Consider the following 18,251-nt stretch of genomic DNA (forward strand, 5'->3'; position numbering starts at 1 on the left):
GCCGTGCCCTTCCGTTCCCTTCCCAGACCTTCAAGGAAGCAAAATTCGGGTCTTGATATCGATTCGAAGACCCAAAAAATAATGGTTATGAACCCCCCGACTCCATTCCGCTGCGTCTTGTTGATACATCAAAGTCCATCGAAACGCCGAGAAGCATATGTCATCCCCACTCCGGATATAGTTCAGTAGTCAGTGAATTCGTTACCTACCCACCTCACCCCAGAATAAGTAGGTTCCAGTATGTACCATGAAGAAATAAACATCAGGTACAGTATTCCAAACGCGTTTGTGGTTCTGTAAGGCACATACACATACAGACAGGGTTTTGTGTCGCCTCGCCTCGCTTTCGCTTTCCGTGGTATCGTTCGTCAAAATAATCAAGACACAAATGATAAGTGTCCGCCAAACTCCTCGCAATGAAGAAAAGTCCCGGAGATTTACGCCGGGTCGCCCAAAAAGTGCGTAAGTGACACGGGGTTGTGTCCCGTGTGATAGTCACAACACTCTCTCTGGTCTGCACCATTCGACCGGCTCTGCAAAAGTTCACTTTTAATGTTTCGCCCTACTAAGACACCTTGGTTGATATAAATTTCCAGACCCATTGGTGAGATAGTGGGTATTTGACTAATATCTCGTATTAGGTTCTGCGTTGTGGTCAGTTGAACATGGAATCGAAATCCATGCTTTCCATGCTTTCCATGTTCATCATGTTGTCATCCCCAGCATCAAAACTCATGTCGTTGGAATTGAGGAAGTCATCGAATTCATTTGGTCCGAGTGTTGGGAGGCCAAAGTCGTTGACGTTCACACCGGGTGCGGCAGGTTGAGGCGGCTGCTGTGGATTGGCGTTGAAATCCAGGGCTCCCGCACCGTCTGTTCCATCCATGTTGATTCCAGCGAGATTGAAGCTGTTGTCATCGCTGGTTTGATGTGCGTATGATTCAAGTCCTGGTAGCAATGACGTCAAGGACGAGTCCTGAGCAGCTGCGGCCGCAGTAGGATCGATATCAAATTCGTTACCAATGTTCATGTCAAAATTCATGTCGCCATTGGTTCCGTCCATCATATCAGTGCCAGAAGGTTCCCCAAACATTGAGACGAAGTTGAAGTCTTCATTGCCACCTGCAGGTGTATCTTGTGGCGTAGCTCTTGGATAGTCGTCGAGTGTGAATGAATGCGTAGTGAGAGGTTTCGAGGTCGAAATCGTGGCAGGAGGTGGAACCTGGATTGGCTCAGGCGGCTTATGCTGTGCCTTTGGCTTTGGTGGGGCAGTTGATGGGTGCGCCTTGGTTTCGGTAGATACAGAAGGCTTTCTGTTAGCAGCTGGCGTTGGCGCGGAGGACTGGGACTGGGGATGGAATTTATCGGCAGGCTTTCCTGTAGTGGTAGGTTTGTCCAAGGGTTTGGCAGGCTGTTTGGGTGTGCCGTTGGGAGCGACAGGAGCAGCAGTGGTAGAGGGTGGTTGTGGTTTGGATTGGACGGGCTCTTCAGGCTCAGCAGTCTTGACACGTTTGGGCGCATGGTCTTGTGAAGTGTCTTGGGCCTTGCCTTTGGCGTCTTTGATGTCATCGAGCTTTCTCTTGGCGGACACTGCAGCTGCGCTGTCTTCCCTTGCCTTTGCTTCTCTGCGCTCTTTGTTTAGGGTGAGTTGTCGCTCAAGATACCATTTCACGTCGAGGATTTGGATCTCGCAATCGTCTAGGGCATCTTGAAACTTCTTTGCGGTCTCGGCCAGGACGGCTTTTGTGGATTGCGCGTAGTTAAGCGGGTCTTTCAAAACATAGGCGATGCGAGTGACGGAGCCATTAAACATTCCCTCGACGGTTTTCACCGGGTCGTAGGCAGGCTTTGCGCTGGACATGGCGTCGGTCGCGGGCGAACGCTCAGTAGAAGCACATGCGCGTTTGAACAGCGCGCGGAGGGGGGTGGGAGGGAGAATTACACGTAAATAACGAGGAAGAATTCATCCAGAAAGAGAAGAGAAGAAAAGAATGGACAAGTTGAGACAGGAAGCGCAAAAGGTGAACAGAGAAAAGTGTAGAATTGACCAGGGGTGGAGTCTCAGGCTGGTGTGGATGATGGAGGATGATGAAACCTGGTAGAGAGGTCGAGGAGTACGAAGTACAGAGTATGGAGGACCTGGTGCTCGGTACGGAGGAGCACGAGCCCGGAAGACGCACAGGAAGCAGAGGGAGAGGCACGGGGAGACTTACTCGTACTGCCTGTGGGTCGGGCGCCCGTGATCTGGAAGGTCTGAAGTGACCTGTGAGGTGCCTGTCATTGTTCGTGGTTGGCGGTGCCACCCGGTGCCACAAAGTCACCGGGGCCACAGCGGCCAGAGGGCCCATGGCTGCCCCAAGATCCACAACGACCGGCCGCGTCAGGTAAGTCAAGACTGCGCATGAGTGAATCCAGGTGGACGTCTTGGTTAAGGGAAGCCCCCGGAAGTTTAAGCCATGGCGCCCGTCGACCAGCTCAGTCTAGTTAGACCCTTAACCGGAAGAAGCGCGGTACCTGGCACCCGCCGCTGACTGGCAGCTTGGAGCGGTTCCAAGGGTACGGAGCACGGCTTGTTCTCGCACTTCAGTCTTCAGCCGCCGCGGGTTCTCAAGAATGATAATTCAGGCATTCAATCTTCTCAAGCTTCCTTTGCCTCTTCCTACTCGTAGTTCTTCTCAACTCGGTGCTATTCTCTTCTTAGTTAAGCCACCTCAGTTACAAGTAATTACATCCCACACACTCTCGGACGCAGGCTCAGACTTGGGCTATTCCATCTTCTTACTTGCCTCGTCCTTCTCTTTTGGTTCTCTCTCCATCTCTTTCTCCATCTCCATCTCTCTCTTCCTCATCTTGTCGTCGCTTGGACTTTTGTGCATTGCAAGTTGGGCGTTGGCATCAAAAGATTCGAGCGATTTCTTATCTCTTCTGTCTTTGGTCTCCATCTCTCTCCATCTCTCTCCATCTCTATCTCAATCTCAGTCCATCCCTCTTCTCCTCCTCGCTTAGCTCATTGCCGCCTGCGACACCTCTTTTACGCAACCCATCTCCAGTACAACCTCACCCCCAATCCCTATCTGCTATACCTCTCCGCTTCCGTCTCTATCTCCATCTGCATCTACTCTCCATCGCCACCCTTCTCTTGTCTCGCCGCGACCTCGTTCCTCCGTCCGTTCTGTCATCCTTCGAGTTCCTACCTATCTTCTACTTAGCGCTGCGTCTTGCTGGGTTGGCTTTGAATCTTGATAGCGAATTGTCCGACACCTCTTGTTTGAAAGCGATTTCCTTGAACGTACCATTTCGCCCTCGGCCATCCATCGTCCACATCCACCTACACTCAATCTATATCTATTATCGACACCACACTTTCTCCACTCGTCATGGATGAGAACGCTCCTCCACCACCTTCCACCCTGCCTCAGCAACCCTCTATCACCACCGCCGCTCCTCCAGGCTATGAACAACCGCCTGTGACTAATGGTCACTCTAGCTCTGCCATGGGTCCTCCTGCTCTTCCACCTGTTGTCATCCCTCAGAACAACAACCCTGTTCCTACCGCAGTCAGCCCTGGCTCTGCCTTGTCTCCAGGAGGCCAGGTGAGAAGGGCTGCACCCGAGCCCAACAAGCGCGCGTTATATGTTGGTGGCCTCGATCCTCGAGTAACCGAAGATGTTCTGAAGCAGATCTTCGAGACTACTGGCCATGTGATCAGTGTGAAGATCATTCCAGACAAGAATTTCAACTCCAAAGGCTTCAACTATGGTTTCATCGAATACGATGATCCCGGCGCCGCTGATCGTGCTATGAACACTCTCAATGGCCGTCGCGTTCACCAAGCCGAGATCAGGGTCAACTGGGCATATCAGTCCAACACTATCAGCAAAGAAGATACCTCCAACCACTTTCATATCTTCGTCGGTGATCTGAGCAATGAAGTCAATGATGAAGTCATGTCCCAGGCCTTTTCTGCGTTTGGTTCCGTTTCTGAGGCTCGAGTCATGTGGGATATGAAGACTGGTCGATCGCGTGGCTATGGCTTTGTCGCTTTCCGTGATCGTGCAGAGGCCGAAAAGGCTTTGGCTGCCATGGATGGTGAATGGCTGGGTAGTCGCGCCATCCGATGCAACTGGGCGAATCAAAAAGGGCAACCTTCCATCTCTCAGCAACAGGCCATGGCTGCCATGGGCATGACTCCTACCACTCCTTTTGGACATCATCATTTCCCTACTCAAGGCGTGCAATCTTACGAAATGGTGGCCAACCAAACCCCCTCCTGGCAGACTACTTGCTATGTTGGCAATCTGACGCCCTACACCACCCAAACCGACCTGGTTCCACTATTCCAGAATTTCGGCTACGTGGTTGAAACTCGCTTTCAATCAGATCGTGGTTTTGCCTTCATCAAGATGGACACACATGAAAATGCAGCCATGGCTATTTGTCAGCTGTCCGGCTACAATGTGAATGGCCGGCCCTTGAAATGCTCTGTAAGTCGACGATTTACATGATACTTTCCAATTACTAACACGACCAGTGGGGCAAGGACCGCCCGCCAACGGGTCAATTCGATACCTACTCCCCTCAGACGTCGATTGGTTCAGCCAACACTCCCAGTGCGTATAATCCAGCGTCACCCTATTTCCCGCAATACGGTGGGCCAAATCCCATCACGCCACAAGGTACGTCCGAACCAATTCTTCTTCCCCAGCAACAGCTGACATTACCCACAAGGCCCTAGTCCCGGTGGCCGTCCCGGCTGGGATTCGAACCATCTCGTCAGCCCATACGCTCAAAGCCCACAATCGGCATTTCCTCACGTGCCTCCTTCGGCTGGTGGATATGGACGAGGTCAAAATGCCCCAGGTGGCCTGTATCAACCCCAGCCATCTTTTGGAAACAACTATCCTGGATATCAGACCTGAACGGTTGTTGCGGAAGATTCTCAGTTTTGATCAGATTGGTTATGCTATTGAGCGATTTCAATATGCTTTATGGCAGTTTGTGACATGTCGCAGGGATCAGGTGATCCAAAAAGGAGCTTGCATGGAAGCCGGAGTAGTACTCGGTCGGAGTAAGCGGGATCTGGCTCTTGAGATTGTAGTTTCAGAAACTCGGTGGTCCAGCTGGAATCCCCCCACGTGAAAGATGACCTCTTTTTGCTTATCTATACTGACACCTGACATTTATACTGGTAATACGAATGAGGGGCTAGAACTGGCCTGTGCGAAATAGGAGGGGTGCTTTTGTATGTCCAAATGAAAGGGACGGACGACGTGTGCATTGACAATTTCTCACGGCGGGCCCGAGCATTTTTCAGCCTGGTGACCTCAGCCTTGCAGTGATGATCCCCGCCCGGCGCCGCGACCTTCCAAATCAAGAACAAATGAGCCACGCCAGGCACACCGCCCCTGGTCAACTCATGCTAGCTTTCCATAGACCGGAACAGTCTCCTTGGTATACAACGGAACCGTCCATTCATTGATATGATGGGGCCTTCACTGCCCCGAGCATGTCGTCTCAAAGACATGCAGCAAGAAACCCAACGAATCTTCTCACATTCTCCAGTACGATGTAAGGTAAGGCCAATACTTGAAGGTACTATGAAGAAAATCACCGACCATTTTAATTGGGGTGAGAACCATGTTGTCTTTGCCGTTGATTGAGCAAGCTGGTTGGACGCCCCCGTGTCTGCTCAAACTGGAAAGGCACTCTGCAGGCCGTGTTCAGCTCGGCTATGAGTTGGCGATACTCTGTAGCCGGGCCCGTGATAGCGGCTAGAGCCTTGCAGAGCTTCCACGCCAACTCTTGAACTCTGCGCCAGCATGAATATGTAGTAACACGTAGGTAGATAACAACTCAAGATGAACTAGGCTTACACGCCTTGCGAGGTAAAACAGAGCCGCCTGAGGACCGACTGGGTATGTAGACTGAGTAGCCGTTGTCTGTCACGTATTTTTCCGCCAAGACCGGTCGAAGACGCGACTCGCGTTTTCGCGTTCCCCCATGTGCCAGACTTTGTTGCTGGCAGCGCAGGCACCTCCACCTCCACCTCCATTAACTGCCACCGACCAAGGAGTACCTCGTGCAAGTTGGCAGTGTTGTTCGACCCAACTGCAGCGGGCTGTCTTCAAGCCCTCCCCTCCTTCCTAAAGATCGACCTTTCATGCATGCACAAGTTACCAATCTTGTCTTGCGCTCTTCCTTCGATGGTTTGAGGTCCCCTAAGGCCTTCGTTAGAACAATAATGTTAGGTCGCGCCATTGAGAAACATGCATCCTCGACTCACCCCGGCAAGAGACAATCCCAACTACAAAACAACCCTTCTGCAGTCAATGCTGCGCGTTCTTTTTCTAAACGGAAATTCGAGCGGTCCATGAGCTCATCGAGCAACTTGGGCTCATTACACGACCAAACTTCCTTCGATGAAAATCATCCACACAATGGCATCATTGATTTGACATCGCCATCGCACGAGAAACCATCGGATATCGACTACCCGTCTTTCACTGGTCTGGACACGGTCTCTTATCCTTCACTTCCCCCCATGCCACACGATGGTGGCGAACCATCAAGCAGTGCAACTGTGCCCTGGTCTTCTTCTCCGGACTCTCATTTCGAGAAGCCTACTTTCAGGCGCTCGTCACCATTGAAGAATACTGTTCAAGAGCCCGCAAGACCACCCAAGAAGAGAGCTTTGCCCAGATCCTTCGCTCCCCCAGTTCCCGCCGCAGGCCCGGCTTTGCACGCGGATACATCCCCATGGCAGAAGACGAACAGCAAAACGCAATATGTTGCTGGAGGGCCCCAGCAGTCCGGCAATCCAACTACGGGAGTCTCATCTTCGGTGCCTGGGAGGTTCGATCAGTTTTCGGCCTCAAACCAGATTAGTTCTACTACATCCCGAGAAAAGAGCTCATCTGTAGTGGCGCAAATGCTCGAAAAGGCATCGTCTAATCGCCAACGACAAACAGCTCCCATGTCCCGGACCTCTTCGGATCGCTCCCTAAAGACGTTCATGAAACCACCCGCTGCCCCAAAATCTCTCGCCCAAAGGGTACCCGAGACCTTTCTCAGTGACGAGCAGAGAGCTGTGGTTAAGGCGGTAATGGATGAAGGCAAAAGTGTCTTCTTTACAGGATCTGCAGGTACTGGAAAGTCTGTATTAATGCGAGCCATCATTGCGCAACTAAGACACAAGTATCGGACAGAGCCGGATCGTATTGCAATCACAGCATCTACAGGTCTAGCATCTTGCATTCTTGAAGGGCAGACCCTTCATAGTTGGGCAGGCATCGGCCTTGGTAAGGAACCGGCTCCCGAGTTAGTGAAAAAGATCAAACGGAATATGAAGTCGAGACAGAGATGGCAGAGGACAAAAGTCCTTATCATCGATGAGATCTCGATGGTCGACGGACAACTGTTCGACAAACTTGAACAAGTCGCAAGAACCCTCCGGAATAATGGCCGTCCCTTTGGAGGCATTCAGCTTGTCTTCACGGGTGATTTCTTCCAGCTTCCACCGGTTCCCGACAGAAACACTGAAGCGAAATTCGTGTTTGAAGCAGCCAACTGGGACACGTGCATCCAGCATACAATTCTTCTCACTCACGTTTTCCGGCAAAAGGATGAACAATTTGCAACCATGCTCAATGAAATGAGGCTGGGTAAAATGAGCTACGAGACCGTTCGAGAATTCAAATCCTTGTCTCGACCACTGGACTTCCACGACGATCTCGAGGCGACTGAATTGTGAGTGTTCTTCAAATGGGGTAGTGTATACATCTTGACTTTGACAGATACCCCCGTCGCGAAGAAGTCGAAAATGCAAATCAAAACCGCATGCGAAAATTGTCTGGGCAAACTATGATGTTTGAAGCAGTAGATACGGGTATTAAAGACGATACCATGCGAAAGAATCTATTAGCAAATTTCATTGCTCCTGAACGACTGGAACTCAAGAAAGGGGCACAAGTTATGTTGATCAAGAATATTGATTCTCAACTTGTCAATGGTTCGCTTGGGATTGTGCAATCATTTATGGACGAAGGAACGTTTTTCACATACAAAGCAGATGAACCCACTTTTCTGATCGCCCAAAAAGATGGTCCCGATCAGGAAGAAACAGCCGCCGCCCGAGACAAGATCCAAGCTGCACGGCTGAAAGCCAGTGCAGTGGGCTCAACGAGGCTGTGGCCGATGGTGAGATTCAACCTTGCTGACGGAACGTCTCGAGATGTGCTTTGCACCCCAGATGACTGGAAAACAGAGGCCCAGAATGGTGAGGTCCTCGCCAAGCGTACGCAGGTACCTCTGATTCTAGCCTGGGCATTATCAATCCACAAAGCGCAAGGCCAAACTCTCAGCCGTGTCAAGGTTGATTTAGGAAAAGTGTTTGAGAAAGGTCAGGCGTACGTGGCTCTGAGCAGAGCAACGTCCAAACAGGGATTACAAGTGCTTCGATTTGACGAGCGGAAGGTGATGGTTCACCAGAAAGTGCTGCATTTCTACTCCAAATTAGGAGGTCACGAGACCCTGGAAGCACGCAAAGTCACAAGCACACTGGTTCATGACCCTGACAGGAAGAGTGTGCCGGTCATGTCAAAGACGGCTGTGAACAAGGCCAAAGTGACCCAAAATCTCGATGAGGACGACTTCGATGATGACCTGTCCTACGAAGACATGCTTGCGGCGGAAAATGAACTTTTGAATGCTACCGGGAGTCGGTAGTCGAAGAGTAGAGAAACATTTGGTACAGCCAGGTAGGGCTTGTCGGGGTGTATTGCCAGCCCCTGCGAGACTTTGTTTGACTGGAGCGTCTCTGGCCGCTTTAAAGTACATGATGAATTACGGAAGTCAGAAGACTCACTGATAAAGACAATACTGTTTTGAGTTTAATACTAAAAGAATCTATCCAACTGGGGGTACCTTGCATGTACTCGTAAGATGACTATGTAGTCTCACCTGCCTTTCCCATGACTGTTAATTTAGGGGTTGTACGGTGCGGTGCAGCAGAGTGACCCTTAGCGAAGAGTAAAGTTCTACGGTGGCGTAGATGGTCGCTTCCGCGGTCTGTCAATTTCCGGTTCGAATTGCAAGATCGTAATCAAAATGGCGGAAGAAATTGGGAAACTTTCTGTGTCCGAAAAGAAGACGACCAGTATTCAGTCGCTCCGTGTCCCTCCACCTCAACTCGATGTCCAAGCCTCCAAACACATAACTTTCAGCCTACAGCCATGTATTGAACTAGTGACAGGGCATCTAACCGACAACCGTCTCTCACCCTATTGCTATGTCATAGTCGGTGCTCTTGTTGCCTTCGTCATGGCCGATGCTTTCATTGGTTATACCATTCTGGTCACGCTTGACAACCCACATAAACCCCAGATCCAGGGTGTTGTTTCCAATGTGGTGAATCAGAAGCTGTTCCTTCGCGACGGTAAGATGGACTCATGCTTTTGTGATCAGGATTATGACTGAATCTTTCTCAGTTCTTCTTCTATGGAATGGCCAGCGGCTTTCGTCCTACACCATCGAGTCCTCCACCATCGCTGATCTCGAACTCTCCCCCCATCAAGTAACAAGATTTGAGCGGGAAGAAGAGTTAACAACTCCTGTTGCTTTCCCTCGAGTCGAAAACACCGCATTCCCACCCCACCCCCGACCTGTGCAAAATGCCTCGAATTTCGTTGACCCCGCCATTATCAGCTACACGCGACCACATTCTCAGCCTCCTCCTCCCATGTCCAGCCAACAGGTTCATCCAGTGTCCCCTATCATGATAGCGGATGGAATTGTCAGCAGTCCGTCAGCTAGAAACCCCCGCAATGCTCACGGTGGGAGCTCGGTTTCGAGTATCGCAACGGCTATTCCCCGCAAGCATGAGAAAAGAAATACATCGGCAAGTGCTACTCTGACGGAGCCCTTTGACGCACTAGGCTTGCGCAATGATGTGGCAAAGTCGGAATTGAAGCAAGCTGCCCCTAAGGCGCCCAGCGTGCGAGATGCACCTTCGCAGACAGGTCCAGGGATTATCGACATGAAAGATGTCAACCATGGACCGTTGAAGCCAGCTAAGAAATCAGGGAAAGGTAAGGGATGGCGACAGACACCTTTGATCGAAGAGGTGCCGAGACCAAGCCAGAAGAAGGGCCAAAGAGGTCGAAAAACCGCCGAGAATGCCAATGGCTGGGCTACCGAGGATGCTACAGATATTCAAGACATGGGGGATTTCGATTTTGAGACAAACCTGTCTAAATTTGATAAGCGCAGAGTTTTCGATGATATTCGCAAAGACGATCAAACGGCCGAAGGAGATCGGTTGGTCAGTTTCAACCGAAAAGCTCGACCGGGAACGAACGGGGGTCGAAATCTACATTACACGGAGAATATCATGGATACGCCAGACGCCAAAGACAAGGATCGATGGAAAAGTGAGGCAGGGGAGACGGAAGACGATACGTTGGAGGGGCACTACTCCAGTGGAAAGGGATCACGGCGAGCCGCATCAAGACGGCCACATCCATCGAGGAAAGGGAGCATCATTCCTAGCCTCCTCGATCGGACAGAGTCGCCTCGACCTTTGGCCAGGATCCATACGGCGTCACCGCTGAATGGATCACTGTCTGGCATCCGAGCGTCTTTCAAGCTCCCGAACAATAAGCAATGTCACTGTTTGTCGCCGCTACAGATGCTCGAGATTGAACAGCTGTGTATTTCGGAGTTGGGACTGACTGAAGACATGCTTTCGGAAAATGCGGGTCGTAGTATGGCGATGGCGATCTTGAAGGTGCCTGAAGTGAGAAGCGTGGTTTTCTTGGTGGGGAATCACAAGTCCGGTGCTAGGGCCATCGCTGCTGCCAGACACCTACGCAATCGTCGACTCAGAGTGACCATTATTGTTCTCGGTGGTGAACGTGAGGAACTACTTCTCGAGGTGATGCGCAAGCAGCTAGGTATTTATAAAAAGGGATCAGGCTACGTGGAGAAATGGGACGAATATCAGACCAAATCGGCGGCAGGCGGTCCTGCTCCGGATGTGATCGTTGACGCTCTCCTTGGGATCCATGTGGCATTTGAAGAACTCCGAACGGACGACCAGGCAACGGTGTTGGAAATGACGCGATGGGCCAACCGCACGTCAACGGTGATGTCGATCGATATTCCCAGTGGTCTGTCGGCAAGCTCGGGTTTGTTGACAGAACACGATGGTCAATCTCTTGTGATGGCCAGCAAACACATCATCAGTCTCGGAGCGCCCAAAACCGGTCTTCTTCATGCGATGGCCCTGGAGGGTGCTGAAGCTGCTTGGCAAGTGTGGGTTGTTGACGTTGGCATTTCAGCTGCAGCGTGGAATAAACATGGCTCGAGACGAAAACATGGTATCGACTTTGGGACCGAGTGGGTAGTCCCATTGAAGTTTGCTCTTGGTCCTCAGACATGATTTTGAACCAAGGCGGTCAACATGGCATGTCTCGAGTAACTGGGCGAAGAAGATAGCAGGCACACCAAGGGACCATTGCCATTGGTCTCATGGAGATGGCGTTCTCTGCAGGAACACTGAGTTGCTACGCTTTTATTATCATTATCGTTTCTACAATTGCTGCGTTCAAGCGGAAGGAACCCGGAAGTGTGTATCAGTAGTTGGCACGAGCAGAAATAAATAGGGATGGACTAACAAGAGCATTCGTTCTTAACAATGGGATAGTTTCTCGGACGACATGATAGGAGTGAAAGGAGGGATAGCAGACACAATGCTTACTGTAAGCAGAGGAGTAAAAATAAGACTTTAAGCGATTCCTTGACTGGGAACGAGGGCCTCTTGAGTCTTGAGTCTTGAGTCTTGAGTCTTGAGTCTTGGGTCTTGAACGATGTGACGGACATAGAGGCGCAAGCCTGCACTGCACGTGTCGTTTGTGGGAAGGAGCGGATCGGATAATGGATGGCCGTGTGCTTGCCTTAAGTTGCACCCCCATTGACGACCAGGTTGCAGCTATTTTCGGCCACTAGCGCCGTACTAAGTCTCTAGTATGCCGACTAGCCGCGTCGCTAAAGAGTTGACTAATAAGATTCCTGCAGCCTACTCCTTACTCGTGCTGGGAGCGAAATTGTCATCGCGACAACGTTCCTAATAGAGAGGGGGAGAGAGAGAGAGGGAGGGGTAAGACCAAGACCATCACATCCATCCGTAAGCCACAATCCATCGTCTATCCACGTTGTCCAGTCAGCAATCCTCCAACCCTGTCCGTGTTCCGTATTCCGTCTCAGCGGCCACCGACCGAAAGCCAAACTCGACCTGGCCGCAGTGCACCGTGCGGCTGAACGTGGCTGGCGTCCTCGACGTCAACTACCGAGTAGTAATTAATTCGCAAAGCACCGTTCAGTTCACCGTCCAGTTCAGCTTACCTTCTTGCTGGCATTGGTGAGGTTCTTGTCTTCTTTTCCATTTCTTCGCCAGGACCCGGCATACATGGTATACATCTCTCTATATTCCTAACGAACAGCTGCCGAGTCGAAAGGCGCCCTGAATATCAGTCAGCCTAGGCTCTAACACCGTTGCTGCTCCATTCCGTGACCGCTCGGTGGTCGCCAGCTCGGGACCTGGATCTCTGATAACCTCGAATACATAGATACTTACCATCTCTCGACCAACACGGCATTGCTCTTGCAGAGTACCGCCGCTCAGTGGCCTGGTTCACCAGGACTGACGTAGAGTGTCGCCGCTGCTTTGTTAAGCGAGAGGTATCTGTGACACTTCCCAAATTTACCGAGTACTTGTTACTCGCTTCGATCGGTATCCGCGTGGCTGTGCTGCGCGCTTTCGACCCTAGGGAATCATATCCCAGCCAGGGTTGTTGTTCACATCAGTGGGATACTGGTACTTGGGAGACAATTACACGCCGCTAGGTGCTGGCCCCGTGCTTTTGAGAAGTGTTGAAAAATTACTTCTCTTGTCTTGGCTACGGCTGAGCTTTCGAGAACGAAGCTCTCCTCTTTCGTCCGGAGACAAATTTCTCCCTCGATAGCGAGCATCACTCGCGTGTCAAGATATCCGTCTCTCTGGGAACCAAGGGGAAGGTGGTTTTCTAGGACTTGGCCGGGCTGAAGAACAGCTTTCCCGGAGAGCCCCAACCGTGCCTTTCAGATCGAGGCCACAAGTATCACGGGCTTAGAGCCAAACAGTCATCACGGATCTAAGAATTGCTATTCACGACACAGCTACTCCATTAGTTCTGAGGACCAAGGCGGAACATCGTCCGTTTCTCTACTCATCATCACAATCACAATCTCCAAAATGGCGTTCCTCTCCACAAGCCTCAAATCAGGCTACATCACGGACCTGATACTACCCGCCCCTTTAGAAGGCCAAAGACCCGACGACGTGCTCCGGACCGGGCTCGATGCCATCTTCGCCTCCGTACACACCCCCAACACGATGATCACACTCAACCCGCTCGTCCACGAAGTCAAACAACTCGCCTCAACAGACCCAAAAGCCGTTGACGTCGCCACCGTCGCACCCAGCTTCGGCGTCGCACTCGACGTGCCTTATGCGATACTCCGCGAAGGCGATACCGCGTCCCCCGGCGGCTTCCAGCAGTTCGAGATCCTCGATAAATTGAATGTTATGTTCGGGTACACAACCGACCTGACCTACCATGCGGCCATCCGTCAGACAAAGATGGGCATGGAGGCGTTCACAAATGCTGGGTCCGGAGTTACGATTTACGGCCGTTGGGAGATTAAGGTCGGGAATGACGCGGATAAAGGAGCTCAGGGGCAGGGTCAGGTGATTAATTTGATCGAGCGCAATGAGATCAAGTGCAATGTTCTCCTGAGCTGGTACATCAAGGCCAGTCTCGACAAGAGCCATCGCGAGACGCATCGCAGGTTGAAGGAGAAGTGGCTTGCTGCTATGCGCGAGGCGGGGTACAAGTACTAGTTGGTTTATTGTGTCTGGTTTGCTTCCGCGGACTTTCTTGCTTGGTTCTTGAGCCTCCTCTGACCCATCGCGTTTATGGGATATGGAATATTGGAGCTGTCAGGGCGCAGATTCGGTTTTTTAGAGCGGCGACGTGGGTTGCATCCTCGACTTGAGCTCATACGACGCAGATCCGACGGGAATCGGGCTAGGTTGGAAGGAATTGAGTAGATGGAGACTGGAGAACAGGGCTTCGCTCTTCTAATGCCAGCTCGCCTTATTCCTCGTTCGACATGGGCTGTCATTCTGGTCTGGTCTCCCTTGGCCTGGGCTTGGACCTTGGTTTTTGCTGCGCTCTCCTTCTCTGCCACCTTCCGCGAGAGAGTAGCTCAAGGGCCGAAAATGGTACATACGCCGAACCAAATGTTCGTTTGATGTGAGATGAGACCCCTCTTGTCAAATGGATGGACTCGACAAACAGCAAATGAAAACAATTGGATTGGAATGAACGAATAGCCGTTGGATCTTGAACATGGAACATGAAAATGAAAATGAACATGAGCTCGGAAAGCGAAGGAAGTCAGGCAGTCAGGGGCCAGGCACACCGGGTATTCTCATTATCTTGTACATAAAACCCCACTCTGCCTTCCTCCCAGGGCACCTTATTGCTTCCATCTACGCGGGTGAATCCAGGTAGGATGCAGGTCTGTGTGTGCCGCTCAGTTGGATGCTTAATCGAGCAGAGAAGCAACAGAAGAGAAAAGCTTTTGCAATTCTCATGTGTATGCACATATACACCCCCGGCAAAGCCCGTAGAGTACATACCTCGCGACGTTACAGCCAATGGACGATGACGACGACGATGACGGAGTAAGGAGTAAAGCAACTCAAGGCCTTCACACGCACAGCCGGCTCAGACTTCACCAGCCGTCGAAATTGCCAAACCCACCACCAACGCCCTTCGTTTTCTTCCGGACTGGTTGCTGTTCAGGCTCTTCGTCGATGAACTCAAGGATCTCGTCGTCGTCGGCATTTTCCGCTCGTGGAGGAGCGCTTGCGAGTGACGCTTTCAGGTACTTCCCCACCCCATCAGCACCACCGCCGACGCCCATGGTACCACCGCCGGGGTCGGCATCATGATCTCTTATCCGCTTGCCCGTCCAGGTCGTGCGGTCCAGCTTCCTGGTCTCCTCCCTTCTCCGCTCCTCTTCGTCCCAATCTTTCTTCTTCTTCCAGAACTCCTCGAACGGATCGATGAAAACCTTCGCTTCAAGGATCTTCACCTCCTGTTTCGGCCGATCGCCACTGTCCACCTCCACCTCCTCCAACGCCTTCAGCGTCCGAATACTCTCCTGGCCCGCCTCATCCTCGGGGTTGAGGTCCACGTGCCCGAAAATCGTATGCTTGCGATCCAGATGCCGGGCCGGACGGTACGCGATGAAGAACTGGCTGCTGTTGGTGTCTTTGCCCTTGTTCGCCATGCTGAGTGTGCCGCGCGCGTCGTGCTTCAACGGGCCTTCGAATTCGTCGCTGAAATTGCGGCCCCAGATGCTCGACCCGCCTTTTCCCGTGCCTGTCGGGTCTCCGCCTTGGATCATGAAGTTGCGGATGTTGCGGTGGAAGGTCACTCCGTTGTAGTATCCCTTTTGGGCTAGCCGCGTGAAGTTCCACACTGCCTTGGGTGCGTGTTCGGGGATGAGGGTTATGTTGAGAGATCCGTGTGTTGTTGTTAGGCGGACGTAGCCCTTTTCTTTCACGCGGCCGCGTCTGAGGAGGTATTCTTCGTCGGACATTAGTGCCAGGGACGCGGAGGTGTGGGGAGTCACGCCCGTGGATGTGAAGCTGGCGGCGGCGAGGCCCGTGGTGTGTCGCGTGGCGTTGTATGGCGTAGCTCTGGATTGTGTATTGCTTGTAGATGACGATGATGAAGCGAGGGTTGTCTTCTTCGTTAGGGATTTGGTGTCGCCCGCTTTGGCAAGTTGAGCGTTCGCCCTCTCCGCCCTCGCTTTCGCGACGGCCTCTTTCGCCTTGATAATCTTCAAGTCTGCTGCACTCCCCAGCGACGCCGAATTGATCGAGGCCTCTTCCTTGGGCACACCCGAGTCCTCCCCGTCTTTCAGATATTTGAATGAACTCAAATTCCTCAACTCAATGTTCTGCGGGTCCTGAAGCGTGATGAGGTCTTTCCTGCAGAACTCCACGTCCGACAGCAGGTCCCGCCACATCTTAGGCTTGATATTCAACCTTTCGATCGTATCATACGCAAACACGTTCGCCGTGTCGCCGTGCCTGATTGCCACGATGTGCGTGTTGTCCGTGAAGACCTTATACGTAACAGGATCGACGTACTCGCCCTCGGTGTTCCGCGCGAACTCCAGCTTGATCAGATCCCCCTGTTTCAACGGCGATCCGTCCGTCGGGTTCGTCTCGTGCTTCAACAGCCACCGCAGGATATTCTCATGGTCGAAGATGACCCCGGCGGTGGTGCACACCGGTGTCGTGAATGGCTGCAAGCTCAGTGCGCAAAAGTTAAACGGAAGTCGTTTGAACGCTGCCTGTGCGCCTTTGCCGACACCGCCGCCCGCGCGCACCCCAGAGCCCGCTGACGCCGAATAAGCGTCGCTCGAGGCCCATTCTGAATGTGTTATCTGTGGGTCTAGTCAGTATTGGGCCACACAAGACTGGCTGCGGTCTTCATTTCCAGGACATGAAGTGAGGGAGGGAGTGGTGGTGGCCGTACATAGAGTTTATCCGTTCCTAGATGATGCCCGTCAGTGGAACTGATGCGAGCGAACAGGATGCGATCTAACCTTTGCCCATGATTGTTCGCAGGATCCTCAACTTGCGCCTAGCGGAGTGGAAACGGAAGCCGTCTTTTCGATGTAGGGGTCTATTTTATCGGCTAACCTTCCTCCCACCAAAGGCACAGCCTTGCCCATGGACAAGGCTGAGATTGGAGATGGCATCATGTCACAGGTTTTCCGTTGTTCACGACGAAAATGGGAGCAGCACAGACATGGGGTTCGGTGCTGCTTAAGACACAATTCTATGAATGATTTCACCGCCTTTGAACCGGACTCGGATCGTTGTTATCTAGCTAGCTCCCCATCTCCCCATCTCCCCATTTTGTATGACTACTGCCTGGCAGGGGTGAATAAATAGGTCAGATCATCTATGCATTGACTGGTATTCCGACAAATCTAAGCAATTCAGCAGCACCGATAGACAGCCAAGCCATCTTCTCGTCTTCGTTGACTGCCCAGGCAAGGCCCAGGACTCCCGCAGAATTGATTCCCACTCCTCGCTCAAATCCACTGTGACGACGTGGAATTAAGCAAATCCAGTCCTTAGTTATAATAACATTGTGGGCCGGTCCAGATCCTGCCTGCTGTTGAATCTGTCGGACTTCTTGGAGAAGCCGGCGGTGGGCATCAATCACGGCAGCAGCATTGGCATGCGGCGGGAGTCGCAGCACAAAATGCTTGAGAGGCACTGTTGGTATGTCCTTTGAGACGACGGTTTCCGATTGAGCCTTTTTCGGGAACAATTCAAACCCCAATTCTTTCTCATTCGGGTACGGCCAGAGTTGCATATGCTTGTGTCCTTGGCTCGATCCTGAATTGTAACCACAGTTGTATATCATGAAGTACTGCTCCCGTGAGAAGTTCTGAAGGACAGCCCAGGCGGCAATCAAGTCACGGTTATCAAGGGGATCGTCCTGTGGAATGAAATCTTTTGTGATGAGCAATACACTGGGTCGGTAGAAGGCGTAAATGTTCAGCAAGAGCGTATGATACTTCCCCACAGACGACAAGATCTCGTCCGGATTTGGGTCGAGAAATGGGTTCTTACCCGTCGGCTTTTTTCGTTCTGGAGCATCGGCTTTGGTAATAGGTTTCTTCTGCAGTGCTGGTGCGAGCCGGAGCTCAAACTGTTTGGTAGGTACTCGCATTAGCCGGTGAGTTATCGAGAAGACATATCGTAGCCTTGTGCTAGGATCTTTTGTTGATTGCACCACTTGTGACTGACCTTGAATCCTTCATCTTCCAGAGTCTCACCCGCGGTTGCACCGTATGTGATCTTTCCTGTAGATACCATGTGATCGAATCTCGTCCATGCCGATGTCTCCAGATCTGCTGCTATGGCGATAGATCTTTCTGGATCTTGAGATCGCTCGTTGCCTCCAGAATCAAGATCCCTCATTTTGAATGTGGTTCATGTGAGGAATCAACCAACATAGGATGAGAAACCGATCTTTATATCTGGAGAGTGCCGGCCGGGCAAACGTCTTATGAGCAAACCCACCCTCAGTTGGCTTTTTCGGGATACTGCTAGT

General features: G+C 51.8%; 6 protein-coding genes across 6 annotated transcripts; 3 read left to right on the forward strand and 3 right to left on the reverse strand.

The window, feature by feature from the left end:
- Window positions 1-655: 655 nt before the first annotated feature.
- A1O9_10416 (uncharacterized protein) lies at window positions 656-1,861 on the reverse strand (the record flags this gene model as incomplete). The annotated part of the gene is made up of 1 exon (XM_013400577.1): window positions 656-1,861. One exon carries the CDS (start codon window positions 1,859-1,861, stop codon window positions 656-658), a length of 1,206 nt encoding a protein of 401 aa, XP_013256031.1.
- Window positions 1,862-3,377: 1,516 nt separating this feature from the next.
- A1O9_10417 (uncharacterized protein) lies at window positions 3,378-4,919 on the forward strand (the record flags this gene model as incomplete). The annotated part of the gene is made up of 3 exons (XM_013400578.1): window positions 3,378-4,484; window positions 4,532-4,676; window positions 4,729-4,919. 3 exons carry the CDS (start codon window positions 3,378-3,380, stop codon window positions 4,917-4,919), a joined length of 1,443 nt encoding a protein of 480 aa, XP_013256032.1.
- A 4,399-nt stretch (window positions 4,920-9,318) lies between these two features.
- Window positions 9,319-11,437, forward strand: A1O9_10418 (uncharacterized protein; the record flags this gene model as incomplete). The annotated part of the gene is made up of 2 exons (XM_013400579.1): window positions 9,319-9,433; window positions 9,486-11,437. 2 exons carry the CDS (start codon window positions 9,319-9,321, stop codon window positions 11,435-11,437), a joined length of 2,067 nt encoding a protein of 688 aa, XP_013256033.1.
- Window positions 11,438-13,288: 1,851 nt separating this feature from the next.
- On the forward strand, window positions 13,289-13,930 carry A1O9_10419 (uncharacterized protein; the record flags this gene model as incomplete). The annotated part of the gene is made up of 1 exon (XM_013400580.1): window positions 13,289-13,930. A coding segment is annotated over one exon (642 nt), but the record flags the coding sequence as incomplete, so codon positions are not given.
- A 905-nt stretch (window positions 13,931-14,835) lies between these two features.
- A1O9_10420 (peptidyl-prolyl cis-trans isomerase-like 2) lies at window positions 14,836-16,735 on the reverse strand (the record flags this gene model as incomplete). The annotated part of the gene is made up of 2 exons (XM_013400581.1): window positions 14,836-16,550; window positions 16,726-16,735. The coding sequence occupies 2 exons, from the start codon at window positions 16,733-16,735 to the stop codon at window positions 14,836-14,838; spliced, it is 1,725 nt and encodes a 574-aa protein (XP_013256035.1).
- Window positions 16,736-17,087: 352 nt separating this feature from the next.
- On the reverse strand, window positions 17,088-18,118 carry A1O9_10421 (uncharacterized protein; the record flags this gene model as incomplete). The annotated part of the gene is made up of 2 exons (XM_013400582.1): window positions 17,088-17,846; window positions 17,945-18,118. The coding sequence occupies 2 exons, from the start codon at window positions 18,116-18,118 to the stop codon at window positions 17,088-17,090; spliced, it is 933 nt and encodes a 310-aa protein (XP_013256036.1).
- Window positions 18,119-18,251: the final 133 nt, after the last annotated feature.

The sequence above is a fragment of the Exophiala aquamarina genome (assembly GCF_000709125.1).
Source record: "Exophiala aquamarina CBS 119918 chromosome Unknown aczIA-supercont1.13, whole genome shotgun sequence".
Taxonomy (NCBI): domain Eukaryota; kingdom Fungi; phylum Ascomycota; class Eurotiomycetes; order Chaetothyriales; family Herpotrichiellaceae; genus Exophiala; species Exophiala aquamarina.